Source organism: Danio rerio, chromosome 11 (assembly GCF_052040795.2).
Source record: "Danio rerio strain M-AB ecotype USA chromosome 11, GRCz13ab, whole genome shotgun sequence".
Classification (NCBI taxonomy): Eukaryota; Metazoa; Chordata; class Actinopteri; order Cypriniformes; family Danionidae; genus Danio; species Danio rerio.
In genome coordinates, this window is record NC_141031.1 from 3,312,990 (window position 1) to 3,331,830 (window position 18,841).

General features: G+C 36.6%; 1 protein-coding gene across 1 annotated transcript in view; it reads left to right on the forward strand.

Annotated features, from left to right (window-relative positions):
• The window catches only part of timeless (timeless circadian clock), a 37,590-nt gene that overhangs the window by 5,735 nt on the left and 13,014 nt on the right, over positions 1-18,841 (forward strand). Inside the window, 13 exon segments of the mRNA NM_001278600.2 lie at positions 343-457; positions 1,374-1,436; positions 1,524-1,625; positions 3,255-3,410; positions 4,448-4,581; positions 5,810-5,897; positions 7,692-7,868; positions 10,722-10,939; positions 11,780-11,883; positions 13,740-13,909; positions 14,209-14,328; positions 16,411-16,562; positions 16,922-17,019. Of these exon segments, the coding sequence (NP_001265529.2) occupies positions 343-457; positions 1,374-1,436; positions 1,524-1,625; positions 3,255-3,410; positions 4,448-4,581; positions 5,810-5,897; positions 7,692-7,868; positions 10,722-10,939; positions 11,780-11,883; positions 13,740-13,909; positions 14,209-14,328; positions 16,411-16,562; positions 16,922-17,019 (1,697 nt within the window).

The following is an 18,841-nucleotide window of genomic DNA, read 5'->3' on the forward strand; positions in this document are numbered from 1 at the left end:
TGTAATGTTTAAATAATTTCCATTTAAAACACGTGAAGGTCACGTGACCATCAGGAAGAACGCAGCATCCCATTTCTCAAAGGACGCGTTCTCTGCCCTCGCGGTCTCCTGAGTTCGTTCTTCTGAGGACACCTGGCAAGACCGCTCTCCACAAGAACGCAAGTCCGTTCTCTGCGTTCTTGGAATTGAGAAACAGCCCAAGTCTGAGAATTTACTTGAAACAAACAGGAAGAGCATTTTCAGATTTCAATTTTAGATTACAAGGGCAATTTTTATTTTATTAATGATTAATTCAAAACATCATAAAAGTTGAGATTGATGACGGTTTCAAATCATTGGCAGGCTAATGGTGAACCTGACCCAGCCAGCGCTGCTCTGCTTTGGAAAAATTCCAGATGATCCAGCCTTCCGACATCACTTCCTGCAAGTGACATCATACCTTCAGGCCTATAAGGAGGTAGAATTCACATTTTTAATGGGCTCATGACATACAGTTGAAGTCAGAATTATTAGCCCCCTTTTGATTTTAATTTTCTTTTTTAAATATTTCCCAAATGATTTTTAACAGAGCAATGAAATTTTCACAGTATGTCTGATAATATTTTATCTTCTGGAGAAAGTCTTATTTGTGTTATTTCGGCTAGAATAAAAGCAGTTATTAATTTTTTTGAAAACATTTTTGGGACAAAATTATTAGGTCCTTTAAGCTATTTTTTTTTTCCGATAGTCTACAGAACAAACCATCGTTATACAATAACTTGACTAATTACCCTAACCTGCCTAGTTCACCTTATTAACCTAGTTAAGCCTTGTAATGTCACTTTAAGCTGTATAGAAGTGTCTTGAAAAAATCTAGTAAAATATTATTTACTGTCATCATGGAAAAGATAAAATAAATCAGTTATTAGAGATGAGTTTTTAAAACTATTATGCTTAGAAATGTGCTGAAACAGTCTTCCTAAAACAGAAATTGGGGAAAAAATAAACAGGGGCGCTAATAATTCAGGGGGCTAATAATTCTGACTTCAACTGTACATGTTTATTCTGTTGTCTTGGAAATGTTAAGTTGTCATGACGAAGACAATAGCAGGTTATGTTGTACAGTGGTCCCGCGCTATAATGCGGTTCACCTTTTGCAGCCTTACAGTTTTGTGCAGAAAATCTCATTCATAATTACGACATGCCATGTCATGATTATAAAAGTTTTATGACCGTCTTATGAACATCCCTTCAAGTAAAGTGTTACCGAACTTTCCTCTCCCACTGATCTCAACCTCTTCCAAATGCTTTTGGCTGTCTGTCCAATCCAGATCCATGCGTTCAGCACACTATAAAACCCGCAACACACTGATGTTTTTGTTGTGTTTTCATAGGCGTTTGCTGATGAGAAGGTCTTTACTGTGCTCAGCGAAACACTCTACAACCTTCTGCAGCTGGTGAGGATCACATCTGTTCATATGTGAGGAGGTGTGGTTTGATTGGAAAATGTCTTCCTAAACTTGTCATGTTTTGTCTTTCTTGAGGACTGGGAGCAAAGAGATGAAGAAGATAATTTACTGATTGAGAGAATTCTGCTGCTGGTCAGAAATGTGTTGCACGTTCCCGCCGACCCATATGAGGAAAAGGTGAGAGTTTACAGAATTAGACTTGCTCACAGACGCGTGCTGTACCGTTAGGCCACATATCCTTAATATTTATTGACTTCCTGAACTTGCAAACTATTTAAAAGAGTTTCAAATCTTTGGGAGTAGTCCGATTTAAAGTGGAAGTGAAGCAGTTAGTCAAGTTTACACTGTTTTGGAAATTTATAAGGGGTTTAACACAGTTGTGTTAAAATTAATTAAATCTATTATTTATAATCACACTTGATATAAACACTCTGCAGAAACACTTTGATTGGCATTCTCCTTTTGTATGTGTCATTAGGAAAGGGGAAAGCCCCGCCCATTAGTGACGATCACTCCCTCATTAGCATAAACAGCGAGTGAGAAGCAGCCGTCCACCAGTAGAGTTTTCATAGTGATAACGTTAGTTTTGTTTTGAATCTGCCACTATGCTGACACATAGGCATTTATAGCTCCGCCTTCTTCTGAAAAAGAGCACAATCTCATAGAGGTGTGAGCCAATACTGATCTCTCGGTTCGGTTACGATTATCATGTGATTGATTCGGTTCAATTCGATATCTCGGTGCATTGACGATGCTTTCCATACACTGTTATGTTTTGAGGGGAGGCTATAACAAGCTGTCTGTATAAACACACACACGCACAGCACCACACTGTCTCTCATTCACACACATACACAAACATAGACAGCACCAAACACATATATACACGCGAACACACAGCGCGGGAGCGAGTGAGACCGCCCACTCTTGTTAAAATTAACACCAGAGTTACCGACCGCTACCGCGCTTTATTCGGAAATTTATTCCCGCGCCGCATGATCAGAGCGCAAATGAAATAAATAATGTCAGTACATAATAACCGGTTATGATTATTACTAAACCGATACCAAATTGTCCGCGTCTGCAACACGGTGCACTGAAAAAACGAACGAATTTTGACACTCCTACAATCTCATTCGAATTTAAGACAGCAATCATCAAAATGGCATGGTTAGGATTAAAGTCTAAAATGGACACTTTCAAAGAGTTATAAATATTATTTGTTTTTTATTTTTAGCTGAAACATCACATAAACACTCTAGGAACATCAGAGACTTTATTTAGATCTTGTAAAATGGGCATAATGGGCGAGGCAGTGGTGCAGTAGGTAGTGCTGTTGCCTCACAGCAAGAAGGTCTCTGGTTCGAACCTCGGCTCAGTTGGCGTGTCTGTGTGGAGTTTGCATGTTCTCCCTGCATTCGCTTGGGTTTCCTCCGGGTGCTCCGGTTTCCCCCACAGTCCAAAGACATGTGGTACAGGTGAATTGGGTTGGCTAAATTGTCCGTAGTGTATGAGTGTGTGTGTGAATGTGAGTGTGGATGTTTCCCAGAGATGGGTTGCGGCTGGAAGGGCATCCGCTGCGTAAAAAGCTTGTTGGATAAGTTGGCGGTTCATTCCGCTGTGGCGACCCCGGATTAATAAAGGGACTAAGCCGACAAGAAAATGAATGAATGAAAATGGGCATAATAGGTCTTTAAGATGCTTGTGTTTGAAAATGATGTGTTGAATGTGTATTACCAGTGTTACGATGAAAAACGCCATTGCTGCTAATGTGGTGGTAACAAATTGTTTTGTTTTTTTGTGCAGAATGTGGACGATGATGCCAGTGTTCATGATAAGCTGCTGTGGGCGATTCACATTAGTGGACTGGATGATCTGCTGAAGTTCCTGGCGTGTGCTCAGAGCGAACAGCAGTGGAGTTTCCACATCTTGGAAATCATCTCTCTCATGTTTAGAGATCAGGTGACGATGCACTGTTTACATAAGGGGGTTTATTTTGCACACACGTCTTTGATAATTAAAGAGTATTCAGGGTTCTCACACTTCTTAAAAGTAGTTTATTTTCAGCCGTATGAATTTAAGGCCTGTAATTAAAAACAAACAGGTCCTTGAAAGTACTTTAATTGCGTTTTCATATATTTTTTTCAAATGAAATTTGTTTGTGATGTTATTACCACAGTTGTACTGTACTTCTGTCAGAAACAGAATGAAAAAAACTCTTAATTTGAAAATCATACAGGCGACGCAGTGGCGCAGTAGGTAATGCTGTCGTCTCACAGCAAGAAGGTCGCTGGTTCAAGCCTCAGCTGGGTCAGTTGCCGTTTCTAAGTGGAGTTTGCATGTGCTCACCGCTTTCGCGTGGGTTTCCTCCGGGTGCTCCGGTTTTCCCCACAGTCCAAAGACATGTGGTACAGGTGAATTGGGTGGGCTAAATTGTCCGTAGTGTGAATGAGTTTGTATGGATGTTTCCCAGAGATGGGTTGCAGCTGGAAGAGCATTCGCTGTGCAAACTCTAGAAATACTCGATATGCGCCGTCATTTGCATTGACTGGGCCTTTTATCCTTTCAGCAAAAAACTTTCCAAAGACTTCTGTTTCTTACTCCATTTACTGCTTGTGGGTTAAATTTGGGTGCTGAGGTGACCGAGATGCAAGCGAGAGAATATGGTCATTTTTCAAAATAAAAGACTTTTCAAAATAAAAGATTGTTCTGACTCAGATAATTAATTAAACGGAAATAATTTAGGATTTCTTGAGCGTCCCGGTACCAATTGATACACCGGCTGGTAGTGGTCCGCAGCGTGGTGGAGGACCACTGCTTTAGAAGAGTCAAAAACTTACATATAGCACCATTTAATGGTGCTTTAAAAAGTCCTTGTGTCTGGTATGCATGAAACAGTGGGAACCCTGAAGAGTTCATTCAGAAGTTATAATAAGTGTGAAAGTTTGGATAAAATCCTCTGCTAATTGAATGAATTGTTTTTGACATGACTTTTGCAGACCGCTGAGCTTTTGGTGAGTGCCGGACAGATGCGTTCAGCCCAAGAGAAACAGAAAGACATGCAGGAGCTGGAGTTACTGAGACAGAAAGAGACGGCGGAAAAGCGCAGTCGCACGCTAATGAGAGGAACCAGGTGAGACGCTGTCTTCATATTAGGTATGGGTCAAGATGGTTGATAAGTTTACCTGTTGTCCATTTTATTTTTAACTTTATATTTGTAGCCACATTTTTAATTTAAGGAATAGTTTTAATAACTAGCTTCTAATTTCTGATTTCTTTTCTCTTTTTCCCATGATGGCAGCACATAATCCTTTTCTAGATCTTTTTCAAGACACTAGTTTTCAGCTTAAAGTGACTTTTAAAAGCTTAACCAGATTCATTAGGCAGGTTAGGGTATTTAGGCAAGTCATTGTATAACAGTGGTTTGTTCTCTAGACAATCAAATCACATACTGCTTAAAGCGGCTAATAACATTGACCTAAAATAGTGTTTAAAAAATTAAAAACTGCTTTTATTCTAGTCGAAATAAAACAAATAAGACTTTCTCCAGAAGAAAAAATATTATAGAAAATACAGTGGGAAATTCCTGAATCTGTCAAAGATCACTTGGGAAATATTTAAAAAAGAAATTCACTGTCAGGGACCACGCTACAACCGTTGCCTGTGAAACTTTATTTACAAGCTGTTTGAGAGAAGTAGGTAGTTATAAAGATTGAGAAGAGAAGTATGGATGATCGTTGAACCGGCTGATCAGGGAGTCTTGTCCAGGGAGACTCAGAGTGGGGGCTTGGTCTCGTAGGACCTCCCCCCGATGCAGCCTGTGGAAGAGGAGAGGGATGTTAAGAGGTATAGGGAGGGGAGGGAGTGTGTGTAGGGGATGAATGGATGACTTTAGAGGGAAATTGGGTGGGAGGGAGCGAGAATATGAGACAAACGGTTTAGGGAGGGTTCACCTTCCCTAAATAGTAGACGAGGGAAGGTGAGCTTGGCCCCGCTACTGAACTTTTGTTAATTCATTAACTCCGATTAAATTCCAAGCAGGGCTAATCATTTTGACTTCAAATAAACATTAGAGCATTAAAGAAAATACTGTAATATGTTTTGACGATTCTGCTAGTTCAGCCATATTTCCAAATCAAATTTTGGATTATTACAACTAGTTATATTATAAACCATTAACGAATTTAAGCACAGTGTCTATAGAGCATATCTGATTACGCGTGTCCCAGATTACACAAGACTTTCTTAAAACAGATGGTCAGTTTTGGAAATGTGAGTCTTTGCACATCAGTAGGTTATATCCTCTTACATAGGGCTAGGAAGTAAATCGTAACAACCATTCTCTTCTCTTCTTGCTAAAGACACTCTCGTTTCCGTGGCTCATACGTCATTGAAGGACTAAAGTCCATCGGCGAGAATGATGTGGTTTACCACCAAGGACTTCACAATGTAAGTGTTTTTGAAAGAAGCCACTTATTCTTGTCAAAGAAGCATTTGTTTGATTCAAAATACAGTAAAAAAAACAACAACAAAAAAACAAATGATGCTAAAAATTCATAGGAATTGTTTGTGTTGTAATATTTATTCTCATGGAAAATAGTGATTTTATATTTGAATAATTTACCACAACTGGACATATATCCCAATGATTAAGAATTAAATTTATCATTTAAAATATTCACTTAATAATAAATAACCACATAAATATTCTGCAAAATAATTATTTATTATTTAAACTTTTGAGTGCTTTTAAAAAATATTCGGATTGTTGTATTTGCAGTGGTTGTTCATAACACTTAGACTTACAGTAATTTAAGTGTAAAATTTATTTTCAAACATCAACATTTTTACATTAATCATTGACATTTTGTGACTGGTATTTGTTAATTTGTGTGTAAAAAAACCTGCATTAAAGTGTAATTATTTTATAAATATAGTTAATGACCAATAAACTTTAGTTAAATGTCATTTTAAAATGGGTAAGTGTAATCATTTATTTTTAATATTTTATTATTGAAAAAATAGAAATTTAATAATTATTTTGAACTGATGATTTTAATGTTAATTTCTCAGTTAATGTTTAATAACGCATTTTATTAATTATAATCATTTTATTAAATATAGTTTTCTTTTTAAATAACTTAAACTTAATTATAAAATGGGTAAGTGTAATCATTTATTTTAAAATAAAAATGTAATTTATATTAAAAATATTTAAATAACATTTAATTTATAGTTATATAAAATTTATAATATAATTTTTATTATTTAAAAAAAAAATTTTAACTATTGATTTTTATATCAAATTTTTTTTAGTTAATGTTTAATAACACATTAAAAAAATCATAAACATTTTATTAAATATAGTTAATGAGCAATACAATTCGGCTGTTTTTAATGAACTTTAACATAATTATAATATGGGTAAGTGTAATAATATATTTGTATTTTTTAAAAATAATTTTAATAATAATTTTTACTGTTGTTATTAATGTTAATTTCTTATTGGATGTTTAATAACGTATTAAAAAATCGTAATCATTTCAGTAAATATAGTTAATGACCAGGCAAATTCAACTGTGATTTTAATTAACAATGCCATATATTTATAATATGGGCATGTGTAATTATTTATTTTTAGTAATTTTAGTTTCCTTTTATTATTTAAAAATAATAATTTTAGTTAGCTACCAATGCAATTTGGTTGTTTTTAAATGGCTTTAACATATAATTATAATATGGGTAAGTGTAATTTTTTTTTTGTTATTTAAAAAATATATATATTTAACTGTTTTAGTTTACTGTCTAACTAAACATTTAATAAACAATAAAACAAGCATTTACTGTTGCATGTTAATGCATTAACTAATATTTAATATTAGGACTTGATTGTCACCTGTTGTACTTTATCATCCTTTTGCAAAATATATTTATTAAAAACATTTATTTGCTCTGAACATGAATGTACAATAAAGCAATGCTCTTTTTTGCAGTTTAGGTCAATATCCTGTTAATATTGTAATATTGTGAAGGCTTCAGCAGTAATTCGCAACAAGAAAATTAAATACCTGCAGAAACCTAACCATAATATGTAATAATACTAATGATTTACTATAACCCTTAACCATTCTAATAATTCACCACAATAACTTCATTGTTGCAAATTTGACCCTTTCGCTTAATGGTTTTAGAAATACTTTTGTGTTATTAACATGTTTGTTTGTTTTTGTCTTCTATCCCAAGTTTAAGAGTTATTCTCATGACTTGGGGAAGGCTGTGAGACGTGTACCCAAGCGCAAGCAGATGGCTAAAGACTCGGACAGCCATCGACGATCTGCGCTAAACGTACGTCTGTTCCTGCGAGAGTTCTGCATCGACTTCCTGGAGAACTGCTATAATCGTCTCATGTACCTGGTTAAGGTAATTAAGATAACATCTAAATCAGTAAAAGTCTTTCGGTGTGCCATTTAGAGATTTAATTGTATTAAATACACTTTTTAAACATAGAAATGAAAACAACATGTTTACCTTAAATAATGCCAATCTTTAACGCTTTGGTGCATAGATTAAAGCTTGGTTCATTTTAAAGATATACATACATTTAAGCCTGAAATGTTTCATACCGCTGGCGAATTTTGACTTTTGCCTTGACATATTGCCACCAGCAGAACCCAGATTCATCAAGATGGCCTTGGTGGTGGTGGTCCTTGGACTTTTACTATATTCCTGACCAGCACAGCTATCATTTTTAGCTTCCGACCATGTCCTCTGAGATTTTTCACAGTGCACAACATCTTGTATTTTTTAATAACACTTTGCACTGTAGCTACAGGAACTTCCAAACATTAAGATATGCTCTTATAGCCCTGATTCCTGAGCAGCCTCAATTCGCAGCCGCAGGTCTTCATTGAGCTCCTTTGTCTTAGCCATGACTGTCCACAAACCAACCATAGAGAGCTTCTTTTTCACCTGTTGAGTTGATTAAAACAGCTGTTTCCAATGAACCAGGGTAATTAGGATGCTTTGGAACAGCTTGGACTATTTGATATAGTAGAGAACTTTGGATTTTTCTATAGACTGTGACCGTTTGCAAAGGGTATAAATAATTTTGGACATGTCACTATTTCTTCAAATGTATATAAAAGCTGAGAAATATTTTTTCCCACAATGATACCTTCATCATAAGCAAACCTGTTGGTGGAAAGTCAGAATTATGTATGTCAGAGACAAAAAAAATGTAAGCTTTCTAGTGATATATAGTTTTTCAGGATTGCTTTATGTTTAGACTGAGGTTGGGCAATCTCCACCAATTTGGCATTGTATGATGTCTAATGTGAAATATCGGGATGGGCGATGGCATCATCATCATAGGCGGCGGTGAATTAAATATTTATGAATAATTAATGAATTCATAACCGATTAATTATTTGTAGCCTACCGTTTCAACTACCTGACCTGCTTGGTCTTTGTTTTACTCATAAACAAATCATAAATAAGTTAAAGATAATCAAAGAAAAGTTACACACAGATTACCACCTGTCAATCACTTTTTCCGCAGGACTCTGGCTTGAATAGGCTGAGTGATCTGTGTCATTATAATGGCGTCACCAAACTTGTTTGGTAAAAAAAGATGCACAACAAACAGGAACCAACCAACAGTATCTGAGGTTTACACTAAAATTACTAAGTACAAGTGTGAAAGTAAAAGACTGAAGCAGTGTACTGACGCTGTGACACGCTACCTGATAGATTCAAAAGACTGAAGGAACATTAGATAGTAACAGATGAATTAAATATCACGTTCAACAACTATAGTGAGACACTGAGAACCCTGATAAACTGTCCGACGTGCACTGCTTTCTGGGGTTTTGTGCTCAAAATACCCGCTGACAGCCTGGAGCTTAGACACGCGTGGTGTTTTCGTGTGTATGCATGGTCACGTAGTATGAATGAAGGGCTGTTCAGTAATGGGGGCTGAGTGTGGAGGATCCTCTGATGACACGAACAAAGGGAGAATGTCAATAAAACTGTTTCTGCAGACTGTTTTTATCAAGTGTGCCGCAAGCCTACGTTTGAGTGAAGGTTTCGGCCGTTAGATCGCCCCCTGGGGGCTGGCTGCAGTACAAGTCATAAAGCCCGCCTCCTCCGTGTTAATGAAGGAGACTTGAGCCCAAATAAAAAAAAATATTACACTTACAATAAAATGTCCCGAAAGATGGTTCTGGTCGATTAAGGCACTGGTTATTGTGCTGAAATAGGTGCAGATCTTCATTTTTGTAAACAGTTTGTTTTTAGCAGTAATTTAATGCTGGGCGTGTCATCGTGATTGACAGCTGTGATTGACAGTTTCTCAAAGCGCGGCGTCTGAGCTTCGGCAGGAGACTGAAGTAGACTGAAATGTTATTATTCGATTTCTGTGTTATTTTACCATGACAAAATGAGTTTAGCAGTAAACTATAGTTTCTGACATACATGATCTGGTGGAACACTGTTTATTCGCTAAGTTCAGGGCTTTTTTCGGGCTTTATTAGTTTGCTGATACACGCCTAGCCACCCAGATAGCAAAACACAGTTCCGGCTAGATTCTCGCCTGCCGGAGACTTATCTCTTAGAGCTCAGACTGACTAATGTTACCTCTTCTGGACCTACTCCGGATGCCTGGACTCACTACCCAATTCCAGCCCGAGTCAATCGAGCCAGATGCGGAGGCCGAGCGAGCAGGCGCTGCCGCATGCGAGCCGGAATCAGCCCGCGACGCCGCGTGTAAGTTATGCGCTGCGGCCTGGAGCTGGCGCGATTGAATATATAAAACCCTCATATTTGTTAACGCTATTAAATCCATTTGTGTTGATAAGACAGCAAACGCATGCTGAGAAGTTCGGGGGGCGTGGTTGATTTTACATAAAGCGTTTGATTGGAAGCTCGACTCTGCTCATTTTCGCGGCTCCTCCTCTGGCTCCATCAGACAATCCTTCTGCGCATGTCTGGCTCCAATTTCAGCAGTCTTTTGCGACAGTTTGTGCCCGTCAAGCAGGCGTTTTGCCCTCAAGGCGTTCAATGGGAAAAAGGGCTGTCGCGTCGTCCATATTTTTTACAGTCATTGGTTTTTATCAAGTGTGATTATAACAAATCAAAAGAATTAATTTTCACCATTGGAGGCTGGCTATATTAACACTGCTGACACACAAATGTGCTTAAACCACTTAAGTCGCCTTTATATAAAAACATATGACATGATTGTGCTATTTCTTCATTTTTTGTTTTGTGCACCAGGAGGGGTTGATCCGTGAACGGGCCCAGCAGCATGATGAGACCTACTATTTGTGGGCTTTAACCTTCTTCATGGCCTTCAACCGTCTGCAAAACTTCAAACCGGATGTGGTGTCCGAGACTATTTCCATCCGCACCTTTCACTTCATTGAGAAGAACATCACCAACTACTATGAGATGATGCTCACTGACAAGAGTGATGCCACATCCTGGTCTCGCAGGTCTGGTAAACTTTTCTTGTATATGAACATTGGTTTATACAAGATGTTTACAATGCCCAGGGTAGAGCTGAAGATCTTTGCCCGAACCCAGCGGGACCTGATGGGCTCGGGCTTAATTTCTGTCATTTTAGACAGGGTCGGGTCGGGCTCAAACTTGCGCAGTAAAGTCAAGTGATGCATTTCGATTGGCGCGAAAAAAGTAATTAAATTGTTTGTTTAGATATAAAACTGCATAGATTGTTATGTATTTTATAATATACTGTATTTTAAATGTGCGATTTTTTTGTTTATTATTGACTTTACATAATCATTAGCTCATGAATATCTAAAATTCTTGGAATTTTGTTGTAAAAATTTCAACAATTTTCACAGAACCAACATCCTCATTTGACCTAAAAAAAAAAAGTTACAAATATTTCACGTTATGTAAATTTAGGGGCAACATGGTGCTTCAGTGGTTAGCACTGTCGCCTCACAGCAAGAAGGTCGCTGGTTTGAGTCCCGGCTGGGTCAGTTGGCATTTCTGTGTGAAGTTTATCATGTTCTCACCGTGTTGGCGTGGGTTTTTCCGGGTGCTTCGGTTTCCCCCACAATCCAAAGACATGCGCTATTGGTGAATTGAACTAAATTGGCCGTAGTGTATGTGTGTGAATGAATGTATATGGGTGTCTCCCAGTTCTGGGTTGCAGCTGGAATGGCATCCGCTGTGTAAAACATATGCTGGATAAGTTGGTGGTTCATTCTGCTCCCTGGTGAATAAAGGGACTAAGCCGAAGGAAAATAAACGAATGAGCGTATGTAAATTGTATGTAATACGTGTCAATCATCTTTTCTCCTCAGGATGCATTTGGCTCTGAAGGCCTATCAGGAGCTGCTGCTCACCGTAAATGAAATGGATCGTTCAAAGGATGAGAATATCCGCCACAGTTCCAGCGTCATCAAGAGTATGTTTTTCTTTCCTCTTCTTCTGAAACAATATTTTTAAGAGGTGATATCGTGCTGTTTAGGAAGTCTTGATTTTGTTTCAGTGTTTATGTACTGGGCTGTATGAGTTTGTGTGTGTTCACTTACAACACAACACAACTTCATATAAAATAATACTGTAATTTTCTTCATATATTGTTGATTTTTCTAATATTTTAATATGTATAATAAAACAGTACAAATGGAAAATTGAAAATTGGTAACTAAATCAGGCTGTCTCCGGGGTCTCTAGAAGTATTTAAAAGTTGATAAATCAATTATTAGACAATTAGGGCCCTGAAAATGTATTAAAAGTCTTAATCGCGTTTTTACGAGGTCTTAAAATTTGTTCAAGCAGTGTTTGACTTCAAGAAAGCATATATATATTTATTTTTCTCAATCTACATGATTGGTTCTGGCAAATCTCCTTCGCCCGGGTGATGTCATGTAATTTGCGACAAACGCAGGAAGGTGATGTGACCCTCTCCACATTTAGCGAAACCATCGAGCAAAATAGACTTCAAAATGGGAAACTGTACGTTTGTGTACTCAACGGTTGGAGAAAGATGAGTTTAAACAGTGGCTAAAGCCTGTCACTGAAAGCAACCGTGTAATTTATTCTATCAAAGTTTGTTTCTTCCGAGCTTATCTGAGTTTTGTTGCATGGTTGTGCTTCATTGGTTTATTTAACTACAACTGTTTATTATCAATAGCAATGCAGTAGCGCAATAGGTAGTGCTGTCGCCTTATAGCAAGAAGGTCGCTGGTTCGAATCTAAGCTCAGTTTCCGTTTCTGTGTGGAGTTTGCATGTTCTCCCTGCGGTTGCGTGGGTTTCCTCCGGGTGCTCCGGTTTTCCCCACAGTCCAAAGACATGCGGTACAGGTGAATTGGTTAGGCTAAATTGTCCTTAGTGTAGGAGTGTGTGTGACCGCTGGATTAATAAAGGGACTAAGCTGACAAGAAAGTGAATGAATGAATGAATGAATGTTTATTTACAACTGTTTATTAAGTTAAAGGTTTGAAACTGATTAGAATTTTAAGTGGTGATGATGTCTTGAAATATTATGAGAAGGTCTTTAATAAGTCTTACGGTATTGAAATTACCTTTAGGATTCCTGCATAAACCCTGTAAATGGCAATTTAAAAATATATATTAAAAGCTCCTCTAAATATTTGTAATATTTATATATTTAAAAAAAAATACTATTTTAATCAGAATTATTAGCCCCCCTGTTTATTTTTTCCCTAGTTTTCTGTTTAATGGAGAGCAGATTTATTCAGCACATTTCTAAACATAATAGTTTTAATAACTCATTTCTTATAGCGGATTTATTTTATCTTAAATAATTTAAATAATAAGTAATAATAATAATAATAAGTAATAATAAGTTAAATAACAAGTAAATAATATTAGACTATATATTTTTCAAGACACTTCTATATAGCCTAAAGTGACATAGAGGCAAGTTATTGTATAACATTTTTTTTTCTGTAGACTATCGAAAACAAATATAGCTTAAAGGGGGCTAATAATTATGAAAATATTAAAAACAGCTTTTATTCTAGCTGAAATAAAACAAATAAGACTTTCTTTAGAAGAAAAAATATTATCAGACATACTGTGAAAATTTAATTGCTTTGTTAAACATCATTTTTGAAATATTTAAAAAAAGAAAAAAAAATTCAAAGGGGGGCTAATAATTCTGATTGCAACTGTATATATTAGTTTTGCATTAAATTTAGCTATTTCTTTGCCTCAACATCATGCATTTAAAATCAGTTAATGCTCTGCAGTTCATTGATTATCCCTCACTTAATTTCCTCTGGTGTGTGCAGGTAATATCTTTTATCTGATGGAGTTCAGGGAAATCTTTTTAACTCTCCTGCGCAAGTATGACGAGCGATTGCAGCCTCGCTCGTTTCTCCGAGATCTGGTGGAGTCGGCTCATCTGTTCCTCAGGATGCTGGAAAGATTCTGCAAGGGCCGAAACAACCTGGTGGTGCAGGTGAGAGACAAAAGTGTTCAAATGCTCGTTATTTTCTTAAAGTACATATGAAATCAAAACTAGCCATATTGATTTTGTTAGCTCACATTGCTAGTAGTTTTTGATTAGAGTTGGAGCTAAACTATGCAGGACACCGGCCCTCCAGGACCGAGTTTGCCCACCCCTGCTCTAGGAACTCAGTCACAATATGAAAAAAAGAGTTCCAGCTTCTGGTTCATGCAGACTTTAATACTTTGTTACATTGGTGGTAGTTGAACTGCAAGAAATTAGTATTTGTACTTTTTTTATTTTACTTATAGAAGAAGAGAGTAAAGCGAAAGAAGCGTAGCCAGAAGAAACCTGAGATGGAAACCTCCGCTGAAGACCTGGAGCAGTCATGGCAGATCGTGTCTGAAGAGCTCAGAGCATCAGGCTTTCAGGTGAGAAACAGAAAATCAGAAAAGATAATGTAAATAATAATGCACAAAACTCTTTTGGATGCAGTATGCTTAGTTACGTCAAAAAAGTATTTAATTACTACATAACTACATTAGAACATAGCATATTGTACAATTTTTAGTTACTTCAAAAAAGTAAGTAGTAATTACATAATTGAAATTAAATTTACTTTTCTAGTTTCTTTGAAAAGTAACTTAAAGGTGCTGTATGTCAATTTTTAACTCTTTTAAAGCATAAAAATACCATAATATTTTGCAGATGTTTCAGAAACATGCCAAATAAACATTCTTGTTATCTAAAAAACGATGATGAAGTCAGATATTCTGCTTTGAAAATGTGCAATACGTGTCAGAAAGTCTGTCTTTTGTTTTGGTTTTTTTAAACCATCCACTGCCACTTTAGCCAGTTATATTATAACACTCTGCGTTGCCTTTGTGGAAAACAGCGTATTTCATTCATTCAGTTAGTCAGGAAGGCTCTCACAGCATGCGCCTGTGACCGAAATGCGACTTTTGGTGGACAGTAGCAGACTCCAAAATGAGACGCAGATTCAGAGTGAATTACCTGCTGCTTCTTTCAGTAGTGCAGCAATAAATGTCATGTAAAATGTAATTTAAACTCGCATTGTTATGTTGGCTTGAGAAAGCCAACATACTGTTATACTATGTCCTTGAAAACAAACGTATCTCCTCCTAGACCGTTCATGCCACAAGGCCCAAATGTGGTCAAAATGTGCCTTCTGCATTCAAGATTGTTGCTATATCTCCTCATGCCTATAAGACTTATTGTTTTCTTAATAAAAAATGTTAAATATTACATTTTGATAATTATATAAAATAGATTAAAAAAAATATACAAGCCCCAAATTTGGCCAAAAGCTGTATTTAGATGTGTTAGATTTTGTTGCTCTATCTTTAAGGTTTATCAGACTTATAGTTTTCCAATAAGTATTTTTAAGCATTATTTTTCTCAAAATAAGGCAAGCCATTTTTGACTTAAACTCCATATTTTTTACTGATATGGCAAGCCATTTTGCATGTATCACCTTTACACTTATTAAGCATTGTATTTTAAAAAAAATACAGCAAGCCATTTTTACATAATGTTCATTCCCTTAGTCCCTTTATTAATCAGGGGTCGCCACAACGGAATGAACCGCCAACTTATCCAGCATTTGTTTTACACAGCGAATGCCCTTCCAGCCGCAACCCAACACCAGGAATACATAATGTTCAAGTCCAGTTTTTGACACTCATAAAGACTGTCATAGAAACATCGGGGTTGATTAAGATCACTCATATTGCCAAGAAGCTTTGATGTATCATCACTAACCTGTCAAATGTCCCCATAGCAATAAAACAGTATAACCTAGCAACCATTTAAAAATAGCAATATCTCTACATCAGAACATTGTGGGGACCTGGGCATTGGCTTGTTTGACTCATGCTAGCAAATGGACTTCCTGTGTACTATGCATAGTAACAATGATAATGGAAGCCAAGTGCTAATAACGATTAGCTACATGCTATGAATGATTATCTAAATGCAATAACATATGCTAGAAATGCCTACTAAGTATTAGCATTTGATCAAACATGTACATGAGCATTGCCATTTAGCAACTGCTTAGCAACCACCTAACAATGCCATAATTGTTTTAGCAACTGCCTAGCAACCACTTAGCAACAGCCGCCGTGCTTCCTGCCAACTGCCATTCTTAGTCCTAGCACAGTCACGTTGGCTTTCTCAAGCCAACATCAAAGTTTAACAATAAACTTTAGATTCTAGTTAAAATTGTTACAAAAGTTACAAACTAAACAATTTCAAATTCCTGAATGCTTTTAAAATCATTTTACAGTCTCAGACCTTAAAAACACAAGTAAAATGATCAATTATAAAACAATAACTAACATCAACCAATTCAACATTATTGTAAAGTGGTACTAAAGTATTAAACCACAGTGAAAAAGCTAAAAGAAAATGAGATGTTTTGAATGGTTCCTTATGTATGCACATGTCTATGTAATATACAGCTAGCTATGTTGTGTGTGTTTGTCTTGCAGTTGGCAGAGAGTCTGACAGAGGGCGCTGTGCCCTTTGATGCCGCGTCAGACACTCCAGTAAATGAGCAGAGGACTGAAGCTCTGGTCAGGATCCAGGACTGTCTGATGTCTCGCGCAGGACCTGAAGCTCTGAGTTTACTGCGTGCTGCACGGTAAGGAACTGACCACTGAAGCACCCATGAAGTATATTTTCACATTTCACGATCATTGCACCAGTTTCTCTCTTAAAATAAAATGTGTATGTGCATATATGTGTTCTTCAATGTTGCCATTTGTCACTGAGTTACACCGTGAGTGTAATTGTCATCGGGTTGGGACTCAAATAAGACTTATAAAAATTATAATCCTGATATGTACACATTAGTGTTGTCACAATACTGGAGTTTTTAACTTTTGATAGAATTCCTTGAAAAATATTCAGGGCCATAATTGTGCTACTAGCAGAACACAATCTGTTTTTTCACCTTATAAATATTGAAGGTTTATTGTTTTCTCTCTTTCGCTGATTCAGGGCGGTGTGGCCTGAAGGAGACACGTTTGGATCTGTTGAGGTTGAACCTGAGGAGGAACTGGAACTTCTCAAGCAGATACTTTTCACTAAGCTTCCTAGTAATATCACAATACTACACTATTTCAAAATCCTACAGCAGGATTCCGATCTTTGAAATTGTGCACTATTTCTTATGATCAGCAGTCTGAGAAATATTATTGGTACTGACTCCTTTAATTGTGTTTATTGTGCAACATTATTACAATACTGCAATAAAAATGATCATGAAATGTTTCATACCATTCGGTATCGATAATTATCTAATATTTTTTTTACGAATACAATTAGGAATATTGGGATTTTTTTTATTATTATTTAACCGCTTTATTTTAATTTACCAACATCACTAAGGCAAAAAGTCTTAATAGTCAAAAACAAAAATATTTAAACAGCATATCTGATCTCTTTATAATAAACTAAACATAAGTGTTAAAGAGACTTGATGGATAAATAAAATGTTACAAAGTGTGTGCAATGGTAATAGTAGATCAGCATCTGTAAGGTGTCAATAACAATGATACAGTAAACCTCAAACAACACAAATTATGATAATCAGATCTGAGCTTTCACGTAAAGGAGCCAGCCATCAATTTTTAAATACATATTGCAACCTTACAAATTGTGCAGTTGAATGACTGTATTACCCCCTATGCTAAACGATCTGTCAGATGAAGAGCTTGTGGCTGGATGCACAAGAAAAGAAACCAAAAAGCCACTCTGGCAACATTTTTATATTTCCATTTCCATCAAGCGTTTTCTCAAAGGATGACAAACAGGCAAGCTATTGCTGCAGCTCCGACGCAAGTTTGTGTAGAAAAGTAAAAAGTACTGCAGTGTTTGGGTGCGCCGTGATTGAGGTAATTCGTCTACAGTTATTACTGAAATGTGTATCAAATGTGTCCGTACAAACCAGAATGAATGGTTCTACTTGCATGAATCGTGGTGCGCTTGCGGCATTCCGAAAAGTTTAAATTTATTTAAACTTGGAGCGCCTGGAAAATGTGCACAAGGTGCATTGTAAATGACAAACTTCAGCCGCCTTTCCATTGCACATGACAAATGACAGACCGAAAGTCATTCATTTTCAATGGAGAGTAGTCCGGGAGCTGCATGGAGTTTCGATCATATCCGTATGTAGAACATTCGGATCTGATTTGAGCTGCGGATCCGTTAAAATATTTAAACTTCTGCAACTAGACCATATGCGACCGTCCAAGCGGATGTGATGTATTCCAGTGTGGTAGATTCGTGCACGCGACATGAGAAATAGTAGATTGTTTTGAATCAGAAAAAAAGTATATTAAAAAGCACTCTTATTCGTAAACGAGTAACAAAAAAATATTGTTTTTTAATGTTGTCTCCACATTCACTCCAAAATTATTTGCAGTCTATAAGTTTTGAGTATTCATTCATTCATTCAACCACGGTGAACGGATGGAGAATGAAAGCCCTTGCTTTTGCTCTCCTTTATTTCGGACACCGCGAGAATCCAGCTTCTCTCCCAGAGCGCACAACAAAACAGAAATATTTGTGTGACTGCCACAAGGGGGCGTACTCCGACAGTCGTGTCCAAATGTCGTTATTGGCATTGCTTTCGAGGCGCGCACACAGCACCCACATTTTAATAATACTATAGCCTTCACACCGAAACTTCATACCAAACTTTTTTTGACAATGGTGTTCGGTCAATAAATATTGCCCAGCGATAAAATACAATACAAAACAAAACTTTATTGTCAGACTTGCATATGAATTTTTTTATTGCATAACAGCATCATAAATGCACATTACAAAAGGACAATAACTAATATACATACATAAACATTCAAATAAATCGATACATAGATTTAATTTTGAATAATTAGTTTGCTTAATTCCATA